The sequence below is a fragment of the Gymnogyps californianus genome, chromosome 1 (genome assembly GCF_018139145.2).
Source record: "Gymnogyps californianus isolate 813 chromosome 1, ASM1813914v2, whole genome shotgun sequence".
Classification (NCBI taxonomy): domain Eukaryota; kingdom Metazoa; phylum Chordata; class Aves; order Accipitriformes; family Cathartidae; genus Gymnogyps; species Gymnogyps californianus.
Genome location: NC_059471.1, coordinates 17,525,681 through 17,552,782, shown reverse-complemented (window position 1 = coordinate 17,552,782; position 27,102 = coordinate 17,525,681). Strand labels below are relative to the sequence as shown.

At 41.4% G+C, this 27,102-nt stretch overlaps 1 protein-coding gene across 3 annotated transcripts in view; it reads right to left on the bottom strand.

Annotated features, from left to right (window-relative positions):
• Positions 1–27,102, bottom strand: part of ELMOD1 (ELMO domain containing 1) — a 52,772-nt gene that overhangs the window by 12,337 nt on the left and 13,333 nt on the right. For 2 of the 3 annotated variants that reach the window (XM_050902772.1, XM_050902786.1), the window contains exons 2-7: positions 21,305–21,399; positions 9,369–9,514; positions 9,184–9,212; positions 7,853–7,950; positions 3,417–3,546; positions 101–234 (exon numbers count right to left, since the gene is read on the bottom strand). In XM_050902772.1, the coding sequence (XP_050758729.1) occupies positions 101–234; positions 3,417–3,546; positions 7,853–7,950; positions 9,184–9,212; positions 9,369–9,514; positions 21,305–21,321 (554 nt within the window). In that variant the 5' untranslated portion in view covers positions 21,322–21,399. Of the gene's footprint in view, positions 1–100; positions 235–3,416; positions 3,547–7,852; positions 7,951–9,183; positions 9,213–9,368; positions 9,515–15,185; positions 15,249–21,304; positions 21,400–27,102 lie in introns of those variants that run through there. The other variant, XM_050902779.1, reaches the window with a different exon arrangement.

Here is a 27,102-nt window from a genome sequence, read left to right as displayed (position 1 = left end):
TTTATAAGTTATTCCCACAGACTTGCTAAAAATCTGCAAGTAATGCTGCTTTTCATGACTTCAGACACACATAAACCCATCTACAGAGGAACATACTTACACCAAGTTATATAAGCCCAGGAGACCCATCCCTCTAAAGTCTGTTTTAGGATCGTCACCTTGGAAACCAATTTCACACCACTGCTTCGAAATCCGAGCTTTCAGTGGCGAATTGGGCTTCAAGCATTTCCACAACTAGGAAGATTACAGGTAAAACATAATTAAACATCCACACATTAGTACGGCTTTTTCTTCTTTTTAAACCAAGCTAAGTTCTGATGTAACATCTCTGCGTTGCTATCCCAGCAACCCAAACATAAAATCAAATTAAATTCCTGGGGGTGAGGAGGGTGGGGGGGGAAATCCCAAACCACTCTTAAGCATTGCAGACATCTCAGCCCTACAAGGCCCTTCCGACCTTATCTTATCGGCAGCTGCTGTAACGTCTCACACAAGGACTTGTTTTGTTCACTCTTTGTGCATCAAACTAGCGTCTGCCTCCATAAGCACAGAGACCAAAATGGGCTGGAATTTGGTTGTAAATCACTGACAAAGCGGCAGGCAATCAGCCCTCAGGTCCCTGAGGCTCTGCAGCAATCTTTTCTCAGGCATCTGTTGCAAGTCTCTGGAAGGGTTATAAATCAAGAGTGCTGACTTGGCTACCACAGTGCTGAAAAGCAAATCAGAGAACATAAAAAAAAAAAAAAAATCCATACAAGAACAGCATGTGCCACCTTCATATTTAACTAAGAGGTGAATCATTCATTGATCTCACATAAAAAAAAAGGACAAAGTGATTTAACAAGCCAGATCCTCAGCTGGAATAAATCCACTTAGCTGCACTGGTCCAGCAACTTTAGTGCCTAAATATCATGTTGCTAGGCACCTAAAAGCAGCCTAAATTGACATGTCTGACAAAGACATACCTTTCCGCACACCTTGTGCCATATCACAAACTCACCCTTTCCAAAGTCTATTAAGAAATCAGGTGTTCTCCATAAACCACGAGTTGGTGAGTAGGGCCTCAAGAAATGCACTTAGACAAAGCCTACCCAAGGGAAAGAGCTGCACGCACATTTCCCAAATAAAAAAATCCAGAAATTGTATTAATTTTAGCAATTCTAACTGCATTTAAAATGAAGTGCCTTAAGAAGGTTAAAACTTTAATGATTTCACTTTGTAACGACCGCATAAAGCATCACTGTTTAAATCGTATCTGTTATCTTTCTTGTTCATCCATCGACAGTAAATACAGTATTATTCATTAGTTCAATCACATTAACTTAATCTTTCTCTCATTCATAAAGTGCCCTCCTGGTAAACATGAATAAATGATAGACATTAGGAACTTGAATTACCCATTGCAGAGACCACTTAGCAGAATACCTAGAAGGAATGAAAACCAACCGGCCTATTCTTCCCCAGTGTGGGTTGGAAACCAAATTAAACCCTTGGACATATTTCCATTTGACATGAGAATTCGCAAAAGCAAAACGCCTGCTGTAAACAAGTGCTAATACACAGGTTATAGTGGAGGCAGATGGTGAAACTGATACTTTCTTGAACATTATGAATTTTACAGAGTAAGCTGCACTGTTTAATCTGCCGTCAGACAAACGCTCAGTTTCCATTCTGCTTTTATTCTCATGCAATTATGTTTTTAAAGCACTTATGTGACTACACATCATTGCTGACATGATTTGCAGGAGCATCTAAGAACCAGGACCTTGCCCTCACAGGCTGGGTGGCCAGGAAGGAGACCACTGCCAGCTCCTTGGTGCTTCTCACCTGTGATCCCATCCTCAGACCCAACTTCTTGCTCTCTGGGCAGTGTAGATGCCCAATGTATTTAGGAATGCTTTCCTGGAACCAAAGGCCCTTGTTAAACCTGCAGCCAGGTACCTGGTATTTTCAGGGACCAACATTGTAGGCTGGCACCTGGATCTCCCACCTCCAAGACACAGGCTTCCTCACTGGGTAAATCTGTGCGTCCTTTTAGTTAAAGTCCACTCCCAGAAATTTGTGCGTCTGGCTGCACAGGGGCAGGACTTGAACAGGAGTCGTCTGTCTGCCCCATCCTACCTGGTGGCTAGAGCACTCCTTCAGGGGCAGCTCTGAATTTGACTCCTCCTTGGCGAGACTCCCACCTCACAGCAAGGAGCCAACCTTAAAGACAGCTTTCCAGACACCTACAGAAACTCTTTGACCATTGGAGGCATTTTTCAGAAATAGTTATTTGCATCTGTAAGTGCTTATATAAGATGCCTACTGGGATTTCTGGAAGTACCTGGAAGCCCAAGTAACTAAGGTAAAATTTCCAGAAGCTCCTGCTGTAACTTGTGTAAAGCACTATACGGCAAGCTAGCGTGTGGAAGCCAGCTTCACCATCATGTGCTGTAAAAATCCCAGCCAAAGTTGGATAGGTGCAAAAGCACAGGTAGTGTTTAAGTTTTCAATATTTTTGTTTAAAATAATTAAAAAAACCCAAACACGTGGTATGTTTTTATGAGACCTCTGAAAATTCTATAAGAAGGCATTTTGCTTGGAGATAAGCTCATTATCATTATTCTATTTTCTTGCCATTTCTCTAAAGCATCTTGCAGTTGCTATGATCAGAAACCGGGTCAGAAGAAATACTGGGACTTGCTATTAGACTATTTTTCACCCCCTTTATTCTTTCCTCAGTTCCTTTCTAATATAAGAGCTCTCTAGCTCTCCCTCTGCTTATGGCTTCAAGATCATCTTCACAAAAAAATAATTTTATTATCTGCTCCAGTGCAAGGCTTTCCTGAAAGCATGAAGTAAGTAAAACCCAATTGGTATGGTTTTCATCACTCTGCATGTATTATCTAAAGAATGGTTTAATTTTGTTTTCATTTGAAAATATATTTGGTAAATACAAATGTGTAAGTCATCATCTCCCATCTTTCCATCCCACACAATGAAAGCTAGAGGTTTGCCATTGGGATACAAAGACAATGTCTTCAAAAATACAAGAAATTGAAGAAAAAACCCCATTTATTCTGGTTAAGAGAGAAAATACCCTTCTCATCTTGAAGAAAGGTGTACTGAAGTAGGACATAGGGCTATTTTTCCAGAGCTCATAGCGCAGAGCTGTTACCTGCAGTAAGAGCTGGGTATCCGTGCCTAGATACAGTCCAGCCAAGGGACATGCATTCATCAACCAGGGAGTGAGCTGCTTGCTTGGCAGGTGTTACCCCCAGACCAGATTAATATGTTGTATAGCCTTATCTTAAAACAGGTACATGATGGAGGAAGGCGCAATACCTCTCAATGTTTTAAAGAGGCTTATAAACCAGGCCATTTGGAGCTGACATGAATAAAGGATGCCCTCTAAGTACCTCTTGAGCACCTACCTTCAGAAGCATTTCCTCATGTTGCGGATTCTCCGAATCGTAAGGCTCTCTGCGCAGCTTTTCAACCTCTGCAATCAGACTTCTGTACCCCACAATCTGGAGCAGGCATGCCTGAAGAGACACTCCCAACCTGAGGGGGGGAAGGAGCAACATAATCCAACTCAATCATATGTAGCCATGAAACAGCACTACCACGTACATACCCGTTTAATTCACATGAGTAATGTTACATCAATTAATTGATAGTCCAACACTTTAATTACAACGGGAGAATTTCCAAGAGATCAATATTACATTAAACGACGTCTTGTGAAATGCATAGTCTTATTTAGTGCCTTCCTTAGATGATAAAATTTGGGATTTTTTAAAACTCTGAACAGTGAATTTTCACATTGAAATCTCATTATAACTATACACAGCAGCGTTGAACGCCTGCAACAAGCACATCGCTGAATCTTTCCCCTCATTCAAATGACAGCGCCTCAAACAATGCCCTGAGACCAGGGTTGTGAACTTAAAAAGGGGTAAGGGGGAGAAGAAACTCAGCAAAAAGCTAAAAATACTCATTTTGCTTCCATGCCACAAAAGCTAGCATAAAGAAGCCAAAACCACAAAGTAATATAGTTCAAAGATCTGCCCCTAGGCAGCTTTTATTTTTTGGTCTGATGTTAAGAATCACCACAATGGCGCTCTCTTCATTGTAATGCAGATTTTACATTTCCTTTTTACATTTCCTGATGCATCATTTTAAAAAAACAAACAACCCCAAAAAAAACCACCACAAAAAAAACCCCACACCACAAAAACAATCCCCAAAAACAAAACAGAAACCCCCCCAAAAAACTCCCCAAACATGTGGCTTCCAAGGCTTTAAATTACAACAGCTTATTCAGTTTTAGGTTAAGATTTTATAATATTAAATACAAGTTATGCAGTACACAACTACATAAGAATATTTAATTATATATGCAAATAAATCCTTTAATTTTTAATAATGTCTCAAATTATCTGAACACCTAGTATGAATTTGGAGGGCACAGCTAAATCTGTACCCTCATTCCTCTGTGGAACACAGGCTGCACTGATATTAAGCTGCACAGGTTCCTCATCTGTCTTGTTTGATATACTGAAACATTTTGTTTATTCCATAATAGTATTAAATTTTCTGAGCAGAAGGATTTTCACTGCTTATCTTTTGAGATTAATCTACAGAATATCAGAGATGTCATCACTAGGCCATTTCTCTTGCTGCAATTTCATGCTATTCGTGGCTATAACCCTTTCAGAATAACCTATGCAGTGTTCCCTCCTTTGCTGTTTGGTTTTTTTACATGCTTTACTTGCTATACCCTACAGTTTTACAGAAAGGCTGCATTTCAAAGAAAGCTGAAAAGCCTGACAAGACTGCATGTGAATTGCTGTAGTGCATCACTAAACCACAGCCATAATGTTTTTAACTACTCTATAACCTCAGAGTAGTTTAGAGCAGAACACCACAGGCAGTGGCAAAGCAGAGAAATTTTATATTAAAATATATATATTTTTTTAAGTTCCAAGTTGCACAATGTATACAAAGCAAGTCAGATTTGCACTTTATCTAAAGCCAGTCAAATGTTCCATCCAATGTTATTCATGGAGGGAGTGGAGGGGTGGAATTAGTTTCCCCACTCTCCTTTTCATTAAGCTTTTGCTCTCCTCCTTGCCAAACAGAGGATGCGGGTGAGCTACTGATGCCCCACACCTCCTCCCTGCCATCCCTGTGCTGGCAGTGACAGTTCTCAGAGCACAGGAGCAACCTGCCTGGGCTTGCACTCCCACTGCACTCAGCTCCAGATGCTCCACCAGATGGAAGTGAGTCCAAAACTGGGAGTATTTCATGGACTGCTTCCACAATTAGTGTAGACTGCACGTGTCACCACCTGGTTATTCAACCTACTTGCTTCCACCACTAAATACACACACTTATCTCAGAGGCATTGATAAAGGGAAATTACTGTGGGCTGCCTCCTCCTCTTCAGGTCATGGCAGCCCACAGCCTTCAAGAACAGCTCAGTGCAAACATCCCTGGGATGCTAGTTCAGCTCTGCAAAGATGTGACATTAACAAAAATAACTGCATAGAGATTTGCAGAAACACACATAGTATGACACGTCCCCTAGTCCTTACCCCAGGAGATTTCAAGTCTCTACTATGCAAGGGAAGGCCAGAGCTTCTGAACAAGACAGTCTGGATGTAGATTTTTTATGTTCAAGAGTAGGCAAGCCAATGGATTTTCCTTAATCCTGTCTAAAGAAATAGCTGACCTGCTTCTGCTGAAATTTCTCCAGAAAACTTTAGTATAAAATAAATGGCTCACATGTAAAACTTCAGTGCAGATGCTTAAAGTTTAGCAGAACTATGATTAATTTAATATAAGGAGCAATTTAGTGGCAGGGTGTGTTTCTATGCATGTGGCACCACCTTGCACACCCCAGGTCGCCATTCCATTCCTCACTGTTTTGAAAAGATACTTCACCGAACTGGGAGGAGCATGAGGCGGGATGGGGATGAAAGACTCAGTCCTGTAAAACGTTGAGTGCAAGGGTTCTAGTCCAAAAACAATTAAGCATTTGTTCTGTGCTAAGCATATGAACACCACCTGGATTAAACAACAAATAGTTCAGTTTTTTTAAATTTGTTTGTCTCGGGTTTTTTGTTTTTGTTTGTGGTTTTTTTGTTTTTGGTTTTTTTTTTTTTAATAGTAGGACCAGATCACTCAAAATGTAACTTAAGGTTCAGGGGCCTGAATCAAGCAAGCAGAAATCATTTGCACCTCTGCTCTCTCTCTCTCTCTTCTGGAAGACAGTGTTCCTTCAGAGGCCAAAGGCAATGCCATGAGGAGAATCAGATGGTGATCTCCAGTGTCATACAAAATACTATTTTAATGAATTCCTTGGGTTTCTTCTTGGAATTATTCCACCCAGTTACCCAAGGGTCCAACACTGAGAAGTGAGTACTTGAATCAGCCTGATTGCTAACGCTGCAGTTACTGATGTCCACAGTCCAGGTTCTGAGCTGTGCATGTTCACATCCTGCAGCTTTTCCCTCATATGTCACCTTCACTAATTTTGCCATTGCTGATTTTTTTTTCTGAATTTCAGCTATCAGCATCCTGTGCAACACAAGAGTACCAGAGCTGTGACACCCGCCTCAGATGGGCAGTGTCTCAGCGAGGCCTCGCATCCACTTGAAGCAACTGCTCTTTCACCACCCTCCCTTTGAAGGTCATGTGGGCAAGGTCCTGTGAAGAGACACCCGTGGAAAAGCTCTGGGCCCACTCCCAGAAAAAGTTCACAGTGCTTCTCATCTATGAGAATGAGGTGTTCTCTTTGCTTTATTTCTCTTATTTTCTTCCCTTCTTTAATGGTTGGGTCACCATTTTTTCAATCCAGGCGGACAGTGGTCATGTCCACAACAGTTGTCTCTCAAGTTAGAGACACACCCAGTGTACTCTATTTCCTTTACAATCAGTGAAGCCTCATTTTAAGACTACCCTGTTAGGGGGTAGGGCTGGGGGATCATTCCTGTAGTGAGACAAAAAAAAAAAAATTTATATTTTTCCAACCGAGCTTTTGGGTTTTGTTGTTGCAGCAAGACCTGGGGACCACCTTACCTGTTGATGCTGCTGACCACTTAAAGAAAAGCGGCTCTCAATTTATGGATGCCCATTTTGGATTACGTACATCAATTTCAAGTTTGGGAAGAGGAGTGAACCTCAGACTGATCACCTGAATAATACAACCCTCAACAGTTCTCTCACCGATTCCTGACCTAGACCATCTTGTGCCTTAAGCTAGAGGCTGAGAGGTAAGGCAACCACAAAAGTGTCATCACTTACTCTTGAAATACACACTTGTAAATTTAACGGTTTGTTGTCAATCTGTTCTTACCACTAACACCTTGTAGCATTAAAAAAATACCAGCTATGTTGTATCGTTAAAACTTGTGTTTGGATAATTAAAGGCAGTTTTAAAATGTAAACCAGTATACTGTTTATATCAGTTAAAACAGGGTGATTTCTTCCCTACTCAAAAGACCCCATACAGCCTTGCTAAGAAGCCATCACTGTCACTGCCAGGACCATCTGCCTTGGTGGTATTTTATCCCTGGGGAAGTGGCCCCCATAAATCAATGCATCAATATACTAAGACAGCATGATTCAGGAAGCAGCTAGATAAAAGAGACTCAGGACTTGCCTATTACAGTCACCATAAAAGATCATTCATTTTTCCATCAGCTTTTTGACAGCAAAGCTTAAGTTGGCGTTTTATGCTGAGAGACAGAATTCATCTTCAAATTGTGTGCCACAATAGCTATGAAGAACCAGTTCTCCATGGACCTAAGCACTGAAGAAATCAATAATTCCCATTTCTTTTGTAAGGAAACCATGAACTTACTGTGGATTTATATCTGGATTAATCCTTTTCAGCTCCATGATGTCATCTATAGTTTTTTCAATAGCATCAGGGTGAACACTTACTGAAGTTTGCAGCCGCTAAAAAGAGGTTTTAAACACACATTAATTCTTATGGAAGCTATTATTCAATAGAAGTTAACAATGGGAAATTTGATACCCAAAAGCTTCTAGATTAAGAGCCCAGAAGGCCCAACTCAATATATATATAAAAACACCTTTCCAGTCTATTCAACCCTACTGACTAGTTTCAGAGCACTAGTCCTAGAACTCCTCAAGTCGCTTCACCATGCCCTTGTAGTCAGTCTATCGCCTTTCTGTGGCGGCTGCCAGTGAAGACGACCTGCACTGAGGCCTTTGATCACGAAGCAGCTTCAGACTGTCTGCCTAATTACACTGGAATTGCTAGCCTTCATCTGACATCCTCTCTCCCAACACGTTGCAGTAACACAGCAAAACATTTTTCCTTTCTCTTGCATGTCATTACACTTTGTAGAGATGCCCCTGGAAGTTCAGTATTCAAAAATCAACATGCCCTCCAAAAAATTAAGAGGTTGAACTTTCTAGTGCTTTGTCTCAAAACTACACAACTGCTTAAATGCAAGCTTTTAAATAAGATTCTGCCTTTCTGTTTGTGCTAGAAGTACATTTGGAAGCACTATGCTAAACTATGAGCTATGTGACATCATTTTTGCTAATGCTGAGGTAAGCTTTTCAACATCACTGATTCTCACGCCAAAGAGAAATGAACAGCTGCATGATGCTATTTAACAAACACACAAATGCTTTGTGAGAAGAATTTAGGTTAGCACAACCGGTGCTACAGTGAAAGGATGAAGTGACAGAGGCTCTTCTCCATTAACATATTTAAAAGGAAAGCAGAGAACAAAGTTGTCTTGGCTATCTAGGTACTGCTGCCTTCAGTCTCTTATTCCTGCTTTCAAGACAAAAAAACCCGAGGTGTAAAGTGTGTAAGTAACTGACTGCAGATTACAGAAATTCTAAGACAGGATGACGAATCAAGCCAAGAAACCTCAAATTACAACACACCACTCTTATCTCCACCATGGCCTGTTGCCCCCTTGATTCCATCAGTGCCACCGTATGCTTGTCCCTGGAGCACAGGACACTCTCCCTGACTTTGCACGATCACCTGCTATTGCGGACACAAGACCCTCTTCAGTAGAAGACGATTTTAATGTAAAATCATATCAAACCCTAAAGTGATTTTTTTGGGGTATGCAAACAGCAGACTGAACAAACCAACTGCACAGGACACAACAGAAAAGGTGAATGATGAGATCTTTCACTCACCTTACTTTTTGAACCTTTCAGTGATGCCTCTGTAAGAGAACAGTATTTGAAAGAATCATGTCAGACAAGCTAAGTTTACATTGGATTCATTTAACAATTTATTTATTTATAAGAATGAAGTCATACTATTTTTAGCACATGCAGAAAGGTACAAAGGCATGCAGAACTAAGTATTTTGCAGTTACCTATTTTCATAGTTCTGGCAGCTCCAGGTTTGGTATTGTAACAGATCCTTTGCAATTCACATTGACCTGTTAGTTTCCTGACCATGAATTTCAGGCAGCGCCACAAGCATTTGCAGTAGAAGTACAGGCATACCTGGACAAACATCCTGGCAAAAGAAGAAGCCTGAAAGTAAGAGTCTTGAGCAGAGTTTGTTTCAACAAGGTCACCACCCAAACAGAAGGTAGTTCCTCACCCCAAATTCCCATTGCCTAAGGGCACCTTTAAAGCAAAAGCAGCATTCACACTGCAAACTTTATCCTGAAGTGTTAAATCACGCTTTTCAGTCTTAGCCAACAAAAAAACCACACACAAAGCACCAGAACTGGAAGCACAGAATAAGTCAACTCCAGAGTTTTCAAGAGAGTGTTTCTAGAAAACTCTTTGTCCCTTTAAAATAAAAGGCCGTATAGTTCCTACTAATGCTTTGGGGAAACAGGACTACATGAGAAGGGAGCACAGCTCATCCTGTTATCATGGCTGCTGAGGATCCAGGGAGCCACTACACCCTGGCTTAGCTTTGCCTCTGCATCCAGCTGCTCCAAGCAGAGTGGCTGGTTATCCTGACAAACATGAATCAACACTCATGTCAGGTCCCTAAGAGTGAAGAGTGACGATTAAGGAAACCAAAGCTTCCTCCCCTTCAGGAGAGAAGGTGTTTAAGAACCTGTCCTGAGGACTGCTAGTTCTTCCCAAAATCAGCTGTTATACAGCGCTGATGCTGCACAATTTCTCAAAGTACGGAACTGACAGTAAGCCAAGAAAGCCCTTGTTTAGATACTGCATCCAGTTTTGAGCCCCAGCAATACAAGACAGAGTTTGATAAACTGGATGGATTTCAGTGGAAGCCCCCGAGGTGGTAGGGCTGGAGCACAGACCTTGCAAGGAGAGGCTGGGAGAGCTGGGCTTGTTCAGCCTGAAGCAGAGATAACTTCAGAGGGACCTAACAGCAGCCCCCAGTGCCTGTTGGAAGATCATGGATGAGACAGAGCTGGGCTCTTCACAGTGGGGCAGGGCAGGAAGACAAGGGACAACAGTGATAAGCTGAAACATAAGAGGCTCAGCCTAGATATAAGGAAAAGCTTTTTCCCCATGAGGACAGTCAGGTAGTGGCACAGGTTGCCCAGAGAGGCTGTGCAGTCTCCTTCCCCAGAGTTTTTTAAGCCCTGACTGGAAGAAGCCCTGAGCAGCCCAGTCTGACCTCAGAGCTGACCTGCTGTGAGCAGGAGGTTGGACCAGAGACCTCCTGAAGTCCCTCCCAGCCTGAACTATCCTGTGATCCTATGAAAGCCTGAAAAAGGCTGCGTACGTGAGAAATGCTCTCTTTTAAAGTTTGTTTGCATTGCAGCTGCTACCAAAGCCCGCATACTGCTACCACAATTACATAATACACCCCAAAACCAGATTTCGTGGGCTACAACTTATTTGGACACAACTTAGCTTTCTTGTTTCTACGACTATGTAGGCACAGATCCTGCCATATTACCCAACTGTCAGCCCCCACAGGGTGCACCAGGACTTGAAGTGGGGGAGGAGGATCCACCCAGGGTCCTTGGGTTCAGAAGCACACCTCAGAAAAGGCAAATTGCAAAGACCTGACAATGGGAACATAGCCATCTGGACATGGTCCTGGGCAACTGGCTCTAGGTGGCCCTGCTAGAGCAGGGGCGGGGACTAGATGACCTCCAGAGGTCCCTTCCAAACTCAACCTCTCCGTGATTATATTCTATGATTATATTATGGGAAAACATCAATACAGCTTTGATATGCTAGCTTGCCATTAAATGGTCAAAAGTAATTCGGTCCATTATGTTCTAAGCTTGTGTGTATGTGTATTCATCATTAGCCCATTATTTCCTCCACATGTTGTTGATGCTTTCAAAGGACAGTTTTTTGTTAGGAGACTGTATTATCCTTTTCAATGGAGTGCAGTGGTTATTCGGAAATACTGAATTCCAGATACTCAAATCAGTTATAGCTTTAATAAAGCTTGAAGAGCTCCATCGCTTCCTAAAAACATCCTGAAGGACATCTCGTAGAAGGACATTCAGGAAAGGGAAGATAAGTTAACTCATGTTAATGTCCACATAGGAGTTTAATCTGCTTTATGTTCTCTTCAGCTTAATCCCCTTTGAAGGAGGATTAAGCTAAGGAAACTAAAGCCATTTTATGTCTAAATGGAGAGCATCCACACAAGTATTTAACATGCTTTAAAAGCATTCCCTTTATCTTCACACTTTTAGTTAATTCACTTAACACTCCCAAACGCCTGCATGCAGGCAACCCCCTTGTCTTTATGCAACAGCAAGCCTCTATCTTAGATACAAAGTGAAACCTAAAGAATCACTCCCACGCGGGAATCAAGTTTTAGACAAGCAAAAAAGTTTCAGCTGCTGACACTGAAATATTTGAGTCACTCACCTCCTCACCTCCCCCCCCCCCAAGATGTGCCAGAACACACTACTGTGAGGAGTTTGTACGTGCTTCACAGCCACTTATCGCCTTCAGTATTAAGAACAAGACCAGTTACCAGGAGGCAAGTCCATCATCAGCTAAGCAGCCATTCTTTAAGTTTCCAACAGTCAGAAGTGTAAGTCAGTTAAAGCTTCAATCTCATATAAAGTCAACTAATGGCTTCAACTGCAACCTTTGTGGCTTGAAAAAACCCACAGGCTAACATTGGGCATTTTGGTTTTCCAATAGACATTTGCTATCAACCTTCATAGATTTGACTAGTCCACCATCCCTGAAGAATCCAAACACAACCTGTAGCCATCCCTCAGCCTCCTCAGCACACCCCAGCTCTGTAGTCAGGCTGAAGGTCTAGAGAAATGAATACAAGAGATTAACACCACACTCCACCTTCCAGTTTGGCAAAACAAAGTTCTGGGTTTTCACCATACATTTGTAGTAGAAATTAGAGTTGCTTTCTTTTGGCCTGCTTTGTTTCCAAAGGTTAGGTCTCTATTAGAGCAACTCACTACCCAGAGAGCTCATTTATATGAAAGAAGGGAGGAAAGACTGGCTTAACTTCATGTTAACAGCCCATATAAGAAGATTTCCTTCTAATGAGCAAGATAGCTCCCATAAAAACCACACGTCCTTTAAGAAAGTTCATGCCTACACTTAATTGCCTCCACAGCTGAAACACCACAACTCATTTCATTACTCAAAACCTTGTTTCTTACTGTATTGTGTGATGTGGATACATTTGGAGGGGGGGGGGGGGATTAGGTGCATTTGAATTATATGTTCCTGCCTTTAGGCTCAATGACAGATTTGCAAATCAAAGGAAAAACTCTAAATGGGATAGAGCTGTGACCACATGGTTGCAACCACCTTCCCCACTAAAGTTTTGCTTTGGCTGTGGTTTGCACAAAGATTAACTAATAAAAATGCATCTACTAAAAACATGTCATTACAGCACACAAACACTACATCTGTGATTCACTAAAATATACTTAGCAGCTATTACTAATAAAGCAAACAAGCACTAGTTTTGGCTAGGTAGCTCACAGAAGAAAGTTAGCCTTTGTGGATACCTTCAATTTTCTACTACTCATCCATCTCAAGCTTACAACAGTTGAAATCTTCCATTTGTAATATGAACAGCATAAAAAGTAACACAAGTTTGTTTTCAAAGGGTTGTTCTTTATAAGAGGGAATTCTTGCTTGCAGAAGTCCTGTAATAAAAGCACACTAGTGATTAAATAAGACAAGTTTTATGTTAGCCGCTATGCACTTCAGTTCACGTAGGCGAAGTGGAGACAGTGGCAGCTATAAAACAAAACATAGCATATCATGAACAGGAACCCACACGGAAGTGTAGCATGAGCCACATGTCTGACTACAGCACAGTGGCATTAATTTCTGGTTTGTTTTAGAGTCCAATTCCAAACCTCCTCTCCACTCAATCTCTTCTGTGTTTTTGGTTTTTTTCCCCTGCTTGCCTTTGCAGGTTTTCTCAGCACAGAAAATAGTGTGTTTCACCAGCAGTTTGTGTAGTCATGTACAGCAATACTTCAGATCCTGAGGTGAGCTTTAAGAACAGAAGTATTACAGAAATGAAGGTGTTCCTCATAGACTTGCACTCTACTCTTCCCCATCCTGATACAAGCTCCTCCTCCTGTATTACATGCAGCTATACAGACCTACAGATTTGTGTTTATACATGCAAAGTGCGTTACAAGAGTTCATATGAACATTTCTTCAGGTAAAGCAAAGAAAAAATTGCATAGTAAGATGCTGATGCGCACAGGCCCAATCAACAGGCAGTTCCCTTGCCAAGGATGCTGTCTGAGTGGAAACGCATGCAGCCATCCTCCCATGAGGAGTCAGGGTTACACATTCCCAGTCATCAATGCCAATCACTTGGACATCAGAAGCTACCTGTTAGCCCCTGAGCAATACCAATGCAACTCAGCATAGTTCTCCCAACTTGGCTCACAGAAAGGGTCACTGAACTCTGAGATCAATACTACAGAAAAATGTACTTGTTACTTGGGTTCCAAGAAAAAGAAAATATCAAAACAACAAAATATGCTGAAATGAGTAAGCATTCCCTTGCATCTCTGGAAGAGACTTATGGAATACTACCCAGTGCTTAAAGCTACCACCACAATAGCCTGAAGTGCCACAGAAATATAAAGTTTTCTCCTGTATAATTAGCAAACATCAGTTAGGGGCTGGTATATGCACCTATTTCACCTCTCTGTCCTCCTTGCTCTTCTACTTTTAACTCTTTCATATTTTCCCTGCTCTATGTCACTCTACTTCTGAGCTCTAATTTCCTGCTAAGAACAGCTTTAACCAAAAAAAGAATTAGGCAGTCAGTACCTTGCAAGGACTATCAGGAACGCTGCAAAAACAAGCAAGCAACTGATCTCTATCAGCAATAATGTGGCTCAGCAGAGGCTCTGGAGAACTCTCTTCCTTGAGGGAGGGGATAAAGAAAGGAGGTTCTACAACTGCTAGGATCCCTGCAAGATACAGAGAAATTTAGAGCCAAAGAGAGCACAAAGTAAGAGTACTGCTGCTTCAGTCACAGCACTTCTATTCTCCACAGCACGTGATGCTCTGCCTGGGGTAAGAAAGCACACAGCAGCAAGAAGCAGAAAGAACTGAGCATGTTGTTTCACACCCTGACATTGCAAAGGGAAGGACAGAAGTGGTTCTCAACACGGGGTCTCAAGGTTTGCCCTCAACTAGCCCAACTGATGTTGGGTCAGTGTGATGGGAATGGCACATGTGATGGTTATTAGAATTTACATCTCTCTCCAATAACAGTATGACATCACATTTTCATGAAATCTGGCTTTTTATTTAAGGGTGACTGGCTCTAGACAGCCTTCTCCATGATCAACAGGCAGAAGCAAAATTGAGCAAAGGTTTCCAAAGTTGTCTAATATTTCTGTGAAGCTCTTTCCTGTGTGAGGTATGTTCGCCTGAATAGAAAGATGTATGTATAATGCAACATGCAGTATTTCACTGACATGAAGGGAAGTAGAGATTAATTACTGTGCAACATTTTTGAAACTAATAGAAGGTGCTTATTCCCTCCCCCTGGTAATTTCAGAACCTTAGTATTTTCAGAGCTAGTAACAAACAGAATGAATACTTTGGGTAGAATAAAAACTTAACTAGATACCCAATGCTAGTGACTGGACTTAAAATGGGGGGGGGGGGGGGGGGGAAGGAAGCAAGCAAAAACCAAAAAACAACAAAACACCCCAAACCCACTAGTTTAAAAGAATGAAATAAAAGTCACTGAATCTACTTACACATCATTTTCTTTCCTGTGTGTCCTGTTTTAGGTCCTATGAATAGGAAAGATTCTTACACAACTATTTTTCCTGAAGGACATACTCAGCTCAGAGAAGAAAGCGTTACACATCAATAATATTTCCTTCCCGAGAATTCTGATCATGGCTTGAGAAGTCAAGGACACACTAGTTATGGATGTGTGCTGGTTTTGGCTGGGATAGAGTTAATTTTCTTCATAGTAGCTAGCATGGGGCTATGGTTTGGATTTGTGCTGAAAACAGTGTTGATAACACAGGGATGTTTTAGTTACTCCTGAGCAGTGCTTACACAGAGTCAAGGCCTTTTCTGCTTCTCAGCAATTAGGCTGGGGGTGCACAAGAAGTTGGGAGGGAACACAGCCAGGACAGCCGACCCCAGCTGACCAAAGGGATATTCCATACCATATGATGTCAGGCTCAGCATATAAAGGCTGGGGAAGAAGAAGGAAGGGAGGGATGTTCGGAGTGATGGCGTTTGTTTTCCTAAGTAACTGTTACGCGTGATGGAGCCCTGCTTTCCTGGAGATGGCTGAACACCTGCCTGCCGACGGGAAGTAGTGAATGCATTCCTTGTTTTGCTTTGCTTGTGCATGCGGCTTTTGCTTTCCCTATTAAACTGTCTTTATCTCAACCCACGAATTTTCCCACTTTTACCCTTCCGATTCTCTCCCCCATCCTGCCGCGGGGGGAGTGAGTGAGCGGCTGTGTGGTGCTTAGTTGCCAGCTGGGGTTAAACCACAACAGGATGACAAGCTGTCCAAATAGGTGAGTAAGCAAGTGATACTACCCTGTTAGGAGCTAATTAACTTGAATATCTTTGGTTTATTTGTATAACTTACAGTGTGTATACAAGGTCAACCAAGAAGTAATGTACCAATCACCATTTCTGCCATAGGCAAACTTGCTATTAGCTCCTTTAAAACACAAGAAATATTTTTCATTCTGTGCCTTTGCAGACTTGACAACTGAAATCCACCTTATCTCTCCATTTAGACATGAAAGCAAGTCACCGTGGCAACTAAGGAAGACATAAAAGTAATTTTTAACAGCAGCTTTCCACACTTTCCCTGCTCTTGCTTTTTGCTGACTTGATCTTCATTTTATCTGATGTGACTCCAGTAAGACAGAACTTATGCTTAATATCTGCTAGTGCTTACAGACTGTTTTTGCAGTAGATCAAGAGAAGGCATCAAGTTTCTAGGATTTATTGGGGGAAAAAAAAGTGTCTGCTACAGTTGGTTCTCCCAGTTGTTATTATTTCAGATGTTTAAGATAAGTTACAGTCAAAGTGGAAGTGTCACTGACAGACTCCTCAAAACCCCTTTACAAAAAAAGAAAGCACTGACAGATTAAATATTTCTCTGAGAAACAGTTTTATTATTTCATAAGTAATATTTCAGACTTTAAGAATAATTCACATCAGAGCAAGCTGAGAAAGAAAAGAAACCTGGAACAGCTATTTTCATTTAGACATTACCTTGGATTAGAGGTATAAGTGTAAGAGTCCTGTAGTTTACTGGCCAACAATACTCCCCTAAACTGAGGGATTTAGAGTTATTCCAAGTACTAGACTGCCTGTTTAAAAAAAGCTTCCCTTCCACCAGAAAGCAGCAGCTGTTGAAAGCAGGTAGATGAAAAGCCAGAGATGAACTTCTGTTAATTAAGGATCTCCTATCTTTATAAAAGATCTAGATGTCAAAGTAGCCCGTTGTTTGTGCAAGCACAGCCCCTTTCTTCGCTATTCAGATGTGTGATACAGTCCTGGGAAAGGCAGGAATAGAGGAAGTAATTCAGACTGAGAAATGAGACTGCACAAGCAACTGAGTCAATTTAGGACTTATTTTGAAGTTTTGCAATTGTTCAAGTACTGTAGGACTTCAGTTTATTAAAAGCAGTCTTACTACATGGCACCACAACATGTATCTTCTCGTATCTTTTTAATTGTCTCATTCAATGGATGAGCTTTGTGTTAGAAGTGTACTATAAGACACATTTTTTTAAGTTACTTTTACAATGACAATTTCACTTTCCAGTTAAAGTAGAGATAGTGACTGTCAGCAAAGACAGGTAACTTCAGAGTCGAGCCATTTTGCAACAGGTAAAGACTACCTTTCAGAGTATGTCTTAAAGAGAAAAACCACACACAAAGAAACAAAAAACTCCCCAAAACTAAACCACCCGCCCCACACCTCAAGTAAACACACATGTCAAAAGCAATAAAACATTACACCATAAGTTTTTAAAGGGATATTGCATACTTGTCTCTTATTCTAAATATCAGTAGGAACAAATTCATCACCTTCACGTAAAATGTAGTTTAGCCAGTGTTGTCAACAGCATGAAGCAAATATCTTTTTACTTCCTTTAAATATGAGGACGTACAAGTGTTACTTGTATAAAACTAAGCAATTGCTTCAACTGTGGAAGAGCAGTCAACGTTCAAAGTTTTACCTTTTCCACTGCCTTCCATATTAGGCCCTTAAAGCTCCATATATTTGTGGATCATACTGATCGTACTCTATACTCAGCCCCGGTGAGACATCTGGAGTACTATGTTCAGGGCTGGGCTCCCCAGTACTAGAGAGACATGGAGAGAGTCCAACAAAGGGCCATGAAGGTGAATAAGGGACTGGGAGCATCCGTTGTAGAAGGACAGACTGAGAGCTAGGGGCTCAGGGGGATCTTATCTATGTGCATAAATAACTGATGAGGGTAGTAAAGATGACAGAGCCAGACTCTTCTCAGTGGTGCCCACTGACAGGACAAGAGGCAATGGGCACAGACAGAAATGCAGGAGTTACATTTAAACATAAGGGTGTTTTTTTAATTTTTGTTTTGTTACTGTTTTTAAATTGTAAGGGTCATCAAACAATGGGAACAGGTTGTTCAGAGAGGCTGCAGAGTCTCCATCCTTGGAGATGTTCAAAATGTGACTGGACACAGCCCTGAGCAACCTGCTGTAGCTGACCCTGCTTTGAGCAAGGGGATTGGACTTGATGATTTCCAGAGCTGTCTTTCAACCTCACTAACCACAGAATCACAGAATGGTTGAAGACTAAACAGGGCTTCTTAAATGGAAAGGTCTGAGGGAAAAAAAAAAGACAATTCACTGATACTAAATACAAAATAGACTACGTCAAAAGAGAGACAGGAGATGCCAAACTGATTATAAAAAGCCATGTCAATGGTCCAACAGATGAGTAGTAGGCACAGCAAAAGCAGCGTGCAAATTACACTAATTCCTCATTATCTGTACTCACATCTGCAGTGTTTTGTTTAGAAGACAAACTCCAGTAGCAATTAGAGAGCCCTGATGCAGCATGCCCTTTGATAGTAGGAGCAGAGACTACAGCATGACTCCAGTACACAAACCTAACTCAGATATGAGTGGCAAGTCTGCGTACAGGTGAGAGTCGTCTCTTACAACAAGCTGGATTTGAAAGCCACTGTTAAAAGTCCTCCTTGGGTCTCCAGGTGAATATCTGCTGCATGAAGTTGCTGCAGGTAAACTACTGAAACTACTCAGAGAGAGCATTTGAGGTTATCTTAACTTTACAGATGAAAGCCCTGCTCCTCTCTCCATCTGTTTTATGGCATTTTGTACGTTGCAGTCAACAAGATGACTTGCAGTTTGTGTGGACTTAAACTCATTGGTTTTAAACACAGAGATAATCCATGCCATCAGCATCAGCTAGTCCAGTGTCTGCTCCATGTTGTGCAACAAGGAAAACACTGTGCCACTGAGCAGTCCTCACCATCAGTACACCACATTCAGCCCAGCATTTGATCTTCACAAACAGTTAAGGAAGCTTTTAGCAAGCTCCTGGGTGGCTGCTGCTGTTGGTAACGGACAAACACTAGGGGACACAATATACATTAACTTGTTTATTTTCCAGCTGATTTCCAAGCTGGAATGCTTAATATCCTTGTCTTGCATGTATATCTCTCTGCAGCTCCAAACTTCACCGCCTTATTCCCTATCACACAAACCTGCAACCACAACACAACAGAACTCACTATCCCCAGTAAATGCTTTTCTTGGAGGATGACCCCAGTTTATTTCTTCATCTCCCCATATTTCTTCTATATTTACAAAATATGACGAGTATAGTACTCATATCAGTTCATGTCAAAGGATTAACACAAGAAAATCCAGATGCTTGTAAGTAAACAGAATAGCTGTCCTATTTCAACAGTGTTTTCCTATTTGAGGTGCTCTGTATCTTCCCCCCCCACCCCCTTAATCCAACTTTCTATTCAGCATTTGGAATACTGGACTTTCCATAACGAAGTCCTAGACTGTGCTATTTAGATAAGCAATTGCTTTTCAGAAGATCTACCTTGGCAACTTAAGAGAAGCTAACACCATCAAGACTTCTCAAATCTTTTAGGATTCACTGACTTTAGAAATACCATGAAAAGAAGTAGGAGGTAGTTTCTTCAAGACAGCCTCAGGAACCCAAATATTCAAAACAGCACACTTTCTCCAACATGGAAAAAACACCAAGGGGCCAGGATAGCCAAAGGAGGGCAGAACAGGCAGTTTAAAGGGAGAAGCAAAGTGTTTACTGTAGTCAGGGAAGAGCTGGCAGCTTAGAATTTGTCAGCAGCTCAGCTTCTCCATCAGGAGGGAGCAAAATTACATTATGCTCAAAAGATACCAGGCCATTATGGGGGCAAGCTGTGACACCCTCTGTGACCCCAGCTGGAGGCTCCCACCCCACCCACAGGATGGTAGACTCCCATTTATGCAGGATTCACAGCCCAGATCCCATATGGCACTAATTTGTGACCTTGGGCCAGGCTGCTGAGCAGGTCTGTGCAGAGAAAGAAAGGTAAAAATTATAGAGGCAGGACTGCTGAGATAGAAATCCAGCAGGATCCACAAAGGAAGGCTCCAACATGGGACATTATAAAATTGTAAAGGGAAAAAGCACTGCAGGGACATTAGCCAGGCTAGTTGTGAACCATCAGGTCACTGCACCAGTATCAATGGAGTTTGTGGAAGACTTGGGACCATTCAGGATCTGGGCCACAGAGCTGCAGGTGCCAATCCTTTCCCTCCTGACTGGTGCCTATCAGGGTGGTGAGCACACTAATGCTTAGCCTAATGGCTCGTTAAATCTTAGCTGTCTTTTGTGGGTGTTAGCAAATAAATAATTGCTTTATACTTTTAACCTGTATATGTCCTGCTTACAGAGTCCTTTTGCACCTGGCTCAAGATACCTGAGGAAACTGACCCAAACACTCCACAGAAATGCTTAAGTCAAGGCTGGCTTGGCAGCAAAATCATTACAGATGATCAGCCTAGAGGTAATGATGCTGTTATCCATAGTGTATAAGACTCTTTGCTATAAACAGTCTAAAAAAAGAGAAAAATATAGTGACAGATGCTCTATACAGAAACATATGTTTCAGTCCTCTTTAAAAGGTTTTTCCCATCCAGACAAAATATTATTTCTTTGGTTTATACACAAATTAAGCTCTTGATCTGTATTAGTTTCTAGGAGTGCTCAACTGTCTCTGCTGACTACAGAACAAAGATAACATGGGCTTTCTGCACCTACAGCTGGTGTCTGCAAGTCCCCCATTCTAGCTCTGGTTTATAGAGAAACAACTGCAAGTCATGTGTCAGAGAAAGTAACAGACATTTCTCCCCAAATTGAGCATAATCGGCTTCAAAAACATTTGCACATCTTCACTAAGCATCTCCCCTTCTCCGCTTTCACAAATAACACTCTAAAAATCCAGAGAGCAGACAAGAATGGGAAAGAAAAAACCCAACATTTTTCAAGAACTGTTCTATGTTACTCTTTCTCCTAATTTCCCGACATATCAGGCACTACTGATTTGATACATCACTGCTCCAATCCCATAAGACAGTTCCCACATTCTTTGCTTCTATAAAGAACTGGAAAGGAAATTTTAAATTAAAATAGCTTTAATTAAATAGTGAAATCTAGGTGAACAGAAAGCAATCTAGTATAAACTAGTTTATACCTTCTGTACTACTGGTAACAGCTAAAACACTTAACTCACTGCAGCACAGAAGTAATTAGAATAATTTAACACTTTTGAAAAAAATACAGAACAGTTACCTCAGGAAGTGTTTCATGGTGACGGTTTGGTTTGGGTTGCTGGAGCTGTAATCTGTTGATCACTGACGACCTCTTCTCTGCAGGCGATATCAGTGCTGTAGAAATAGAATTGAGATGTATTTACTAACAGGAAAAAAAAAAGGAAGTGGTACTTCAGTTTTCTAAATTGCTCCTGAAGCAAACATCTATGGAAATACATGGGAAAGATGTTAAGAAATCTCACATCAATAAAAACAAAATGAAAAATTATAATTTGTTCACACTCTTCAGCCTGAGCACATACTTTGACCAGACTATACTACCCACGTCTCTTTTCAGAAAAGTAAAAAATTTGAATAAGAGTATAGAAATAAGTGAGAAAGCTGGAAGAAAAATCTAGACAATTTCAAACACTTCTTGTGTTCTTCAAACACCTGTCAGGTTCACAGCAGCTTCCAAGTGGCAGTTTCAAGAGACACTCGGCTCACTCTGCTGTTAAAAGCCCTCTGTTCCCCAGCATTTACAACAGTGCTTGGAGGCCTTGGGTAAAAGTAGCATGAAAGCAAAAAGCTACTACTGGGTCCTGATTTAATTCACTACAGATGTTGTCAGGTAATCAATTTTCCTGGTGACCAACTTTATTAAATGATACATATGAGGTCTTAAAATAGATACAGTTGACCAGGTTGCCCATCCATTCTGAGATCCGGTGTCCTACAGTTAATTTTCATTATGATTACCGTTTAGTTCCAGTAGAGGAGAGGAACAGGAAGAATTCAGGAAGAAACATCATAAATATAACCCTGCCCAGGTACTGCAGACTCTCCCCAGTCACCACCTCTTTACTTCAGGTTTCTAAAATGGAGTATGCACATACAAGCGATATTTGACTAAGAGAGACACAGACTTCTCAGATTACTGTACTTCGTATCCTGTAAAAGGCAATAAAACATCTTTACTTGCTGCCAGAAAACAGGGTACTACTACACATGTCTGCTATTGGGACAGCTTAATCCAAGACTTAAAGGGAACAAGACCACACTTTCAAGCTCTGTACTAGTACAAACCACACACAAAGGCCTGAATGAAAGCTGTGCTGTTAAGAAATCATTTAAGAGCCTATTTTTCATGCAACATGCTGAAAAGTACCTGAAGGCCTTAAAAAATCTGGCCTCTTTTGTCACAAAGTTATAAATCTAGAGAACCTCAAATCTATTTTCTTTTGCAGGACCTATCAGCACTGATGGGATAAAAATATTCTTGCCCTATCTTGTTCTCATATTCTTTCCCTTTTGTAACTTGCAAGTTTTACAGTATGCTGTTGCCTGCTGACAGGAACAGAACAAGCATTTAAGTTTGGAAAAACGCAGCTATCTTGTTGGATTACATCACACACAGCTTGCTAAAAATATATAATCCCTGAACTGTGAAAGCTTCATTCATTTATATGGTTTTTGACTGGCTGAATCATGTTGCTGTCCCCTGAATACAGCTGTAATTGGTGCTGGCTGCAGTGACACCTGCTTGCAAGGGCTGAGAGATGCTAACATCAAACTCTGGTTCATTAATGAACACAGTAGCCAGGCTCCTAACACTTTCTGCTACAGCTTTTGATAGGTCTTCGATGACAGCAAGTACAGGGAGCACAGGAGATAGGCAAAAACTGGAGGGGATGTAACCTGCTCCCCTTCTCCAGTCTAATAATTTGCTGTTTAAAAGATACAGTTTGTGAAAGATTCTCACAGCTGAGTCTCAGCTTTTTAGCATCAACTTGAACAAAGGAAGCTGCACCACAATATTTGACCCGTAAGGGCAGCAGTGTAAGGAACATGCCAGAAGTGCCAGCAGCTGTCAAATCAACCCCCTCTAAAAGTGTGTGCTGGCCTCAGACTCTGAGGTCAGCTCCTTCTTGATTCTGATCAAGGTCCTTGCTGAAAATGCTGCTGCTGCTTTACTACTGCTTTAAAGGGAAGAGAAGTTCCACTTGCCTGAACTCCGGAATTGGCTCATCCAAGTGTGGCATGGTAGGAGCTTCAAGATACTCTCCCTTCAAGAACAGTTACCAGCTACAGCCAATTACAAATTTGTTTTGAATGCTCATTAAAAATTAGACTGTTTCAAAAATTGTATTTTAAGAAGTCAACGTTGCTGTTCATAAACCCCTGCCTTCTACCCAGAAATCTAAACTCAAAGGAAGGTCGTTGGTTGCAAAGAAAAAGCATAACTAAGTGACACAACAAGCATGACAAGTGCTTAAAAGTGCTGATTTTGGATGTCTTTAAAAGCCCACCCTTGGAATTACAAGAATAATTCTCCTTGCTCTCTTCCTTTTTAATTAAAAGGGGAGGGGGGAAGTCACCAGAAAGAAACTTTATAGCTGAAGTCCTCATGCCACAGAAGTCAACATCAAAGCCCTCCAGCTTGGCGAGGAACAGTTCACCCTGCAGATTTCAACAGCTAGTCCCCTACAGCATAGGCCCAGCCAATAACCAGGCCCATAGAAAGGCTATGGCCTCAAAAGCAGTTTCCTCCACTGGAGCACAAAGCAATCAAATTCCACCTGACTCTACCAAGAAGGTTTTCAAGACCTAGAGGCAAGACTTCCAGCACAAACAAAAGTACAGAGAGTTTATGCTGCTGTCTTGGTTCATAAGGTAAAAAAATTTAATGTCTGGCAGACAGGCTTTGTAAACGCTGTCATCTGCTAAGCACAGGGATAGAAATTAATGCCGCTCTGCGATTCTTGCAACAATTCACTTATGTGGATGCACACATACACACAGCATTAAGCTATTGACATCCAGGCTAGACTGGGAAGTCAAATCAGAAGGCGAGAATTTACAGTCATCTTCAAACAAGTAGGACTGGAGGGCAGCATTCCTGATTTCCATATACCTCCATAAGTGATCCTCTAGGGGAGTTCAGTAAAGATTTTCTGTGAAGAAAACAGTGTTTAAACTCTTTAAAAATATTGTTACCACAATTCACAGCTGAGTAAGTTCAACTATCCATAAACCTGTAGAGCCACAAGCTAATTTCTGCCAACCTCTTTTCCTCTCAAAGTGTAATAGATTTCTTTTAAGTGAAAAAAAGAAATAAAATCCCATACAAAATAAATTAGTACTCTATTTTACTTCCAGTAAAGTTGTTACAGCATCTCAGTGAACAAGAAGAGCAGCTATAGCTTTGGATGACATTTACACCACTTCAGAGTTTGCCTGAAAAGTTTCAATGAACTGCCGTTAGGTGTGCTTAGAAAAAAAAAAAAAAAAGGCATTTGCGGTCAGGGAGGGGGGACTTGACTTACAGCCTTCTGTTTTCTTTAGGAAAGAGTTCCCTCAGCAAGTTGGATGTCTGCAGATCAGGAATGCTTTCAACGTCCACTTGTGGGAAAGGAAGACACATATGAGAAAAAGATTTCTACAAGTGGCAGATAATCAGGGTAATGAATGTTTGTGAGCTCGTTGAAAGAGCACAACAATTATACAATTTAGCTGAGAAGCTGACAGCAGTTATGAATTTGGGGAGACCGAAATACAAATTTCTGAAGACTCAACTTCCTGCACTTTTGAAATATCACTTTTGTCAGAAAGAGCCAGACTCGCAGCACGACGCCCAGAGCCAGCAGGTACCCCGTGGGGAGCAGCCTGTTGGCCACAGCACCCACTCACCACTCTGAGCGCCTGAGTTTGCGCTTTTACATAGTTCCACTCATGTGAACTTGCAGCTGTGTTTTTCTGCAGCCTAAGAAAATGTTCCAGCTCTAACCTATACACACTCACATTTTCTCACTGAGGAACCTGCAAGATAGTTCCCCTCTTCTCCTTTTGTAGGCAGCTTTTCAGCCTTTTCTGATTTTAAGTTACGCTGCTGGAGTAAGCCTAAAGACAAGTAGGTTTGACTTTGTTAGCTATCTTTCATTAATTCCCTAGAAGTAGCTTACGCCAACACCACAGATCCACCACTGAACACCTCTTGGACCAATGTTTAAAATTTGCTCTTTGGCATGAAGAGACTCATGTTCTAAGGTTCTAGATTGAGGATGATAGAGCAAGGATGCAGTTTGGATCTCCCATGTGCTCGAGTTTCTCGGCTTGCAGGATTTTATCCCATACCACACCACTTCCACAAATCAACCTCCTCCTCCCTCCAAAAACACACCCACGTACCCATTCACTGCCAATTGTTTCATGCAGTTTATCTTCAACCAGGCAGGAGTTTCAACTCCTAAAACTAGCTGCAGCTTTTCTTGGAAGAGAAGCAGTACTACTACAATCACATAGAACAGCAAAACTATTGCAAGATCTGTCTCAAAATATAAATGAAGTTTTCCTTAAATAAACATTAACTATTTGAATTCTTGTGACCCTATGATCTTTTAAGTACTATAGCAAAACATGCATCAATCTGAAAGGTTAACAGTTGCTGGAGGCTGAAAGAAGTCAAGAGTAAGCCTTAAAAATGACCTCTCTATCTGAAGCTGAGGGTTTGCTTTGTTTGTCTTCAAGAAAGCTGCAGATACAGCTGAGGGAAAAAGTTGCGTTATTTAATATAAATTACCATATTTGCAGAGTAAAATATAAAACCAAGGTAGTTTTCTTCACAATGTTTGTCTTGCAAGCTAATGACTCACCTGGCATATTGCTAACATTTTTAGAAGGTTTATCTTCTAATTATAAAGAAAGAATAGCCGTGCTGAAGAGACAAATCATCAGAACCACTAAGATGAGCAGGCTCAATATAGGACTTTGTTTATATGGATCATTAGATTACAGTTCATCCAAACTTTCTTCTTCACAAAAAAAAAAGGGCATATATTTGAAATAGAAGGCAGTAATTGCATCAGTCATCTTGAGTGCAGACAAAAAAATTCATTCATTTATTTTTAGGTTTAGTTGTTACAGTTTCAAAGTAGGTTCTTCTGAGCTGAATGCCACCAACTACCATAATGATGTTGATTTCAGGTTGCAACTTTTCTTTCTGGTAGCATCCTGGGTTGTCACCTATCCCTCATTCACCTCAAAAGCCTACGTGTTTTCATTTGTGAGGGACAACAATCTTGAGCCTTATGTCACCAAAAGTGTTTTGCTACTGTATATTCCCTTTTTTTTGCTGATGGGAATGTTAATGCTGCTCTATCCTGAGCACCAATCTGTGATAAGTAGAATTAGAAAGAGGAAGAATAGCTGATATACGTTATGAAATGTCCCTTGAGGTCCTGGTGGATAGCAAACTGGCCACAAGCCAGCAGTATGCAAAGACAGACAACAGCACCCTGGACTACATGAACACAAGCAGAGCCAGTAAGCAGATTGAGGGAAGGGATTATCTTCCCCTATTCAGCACTCTTTGGACCACATTTAGACACCATCTAGTTTTGGGCCCCAGCAATACGCAAAAGACACCAGTAAACTGGAGAGAGTTAAGCAGAGGCCACTGAGATGATGGGGGGAGGCTGGGGGAGATGGGCTTGTTCAGCCCAGGGCAGACACACCTTTGGGGGTGACCTAACAGCACCTCCAGTGTCTACAGGGAGGTCATTGAGAAGTCTTAGATGGACTCTTCACAGCAGTGCAAGGCAGGAAGGTGAAAAACAACAGCCATAAACTTAAACAAGAGAGGTTCAGCCTGGATATAAGGCGAAAACTTTTACCCACGAGGACAGTCAGGCAGTGGCACAGGTTGTCCAGACAGGTTGTGCAGTCTCCATCCTTTGAGGTTTCAAGCCCCGACTGAATGAAGCTCTGAGAAGCCTGACCTCAGAGCTGACCCTACTGTGAGCAGGAGGTTGGGCTGGAGACCCTCTGAGGTCCCTTCCA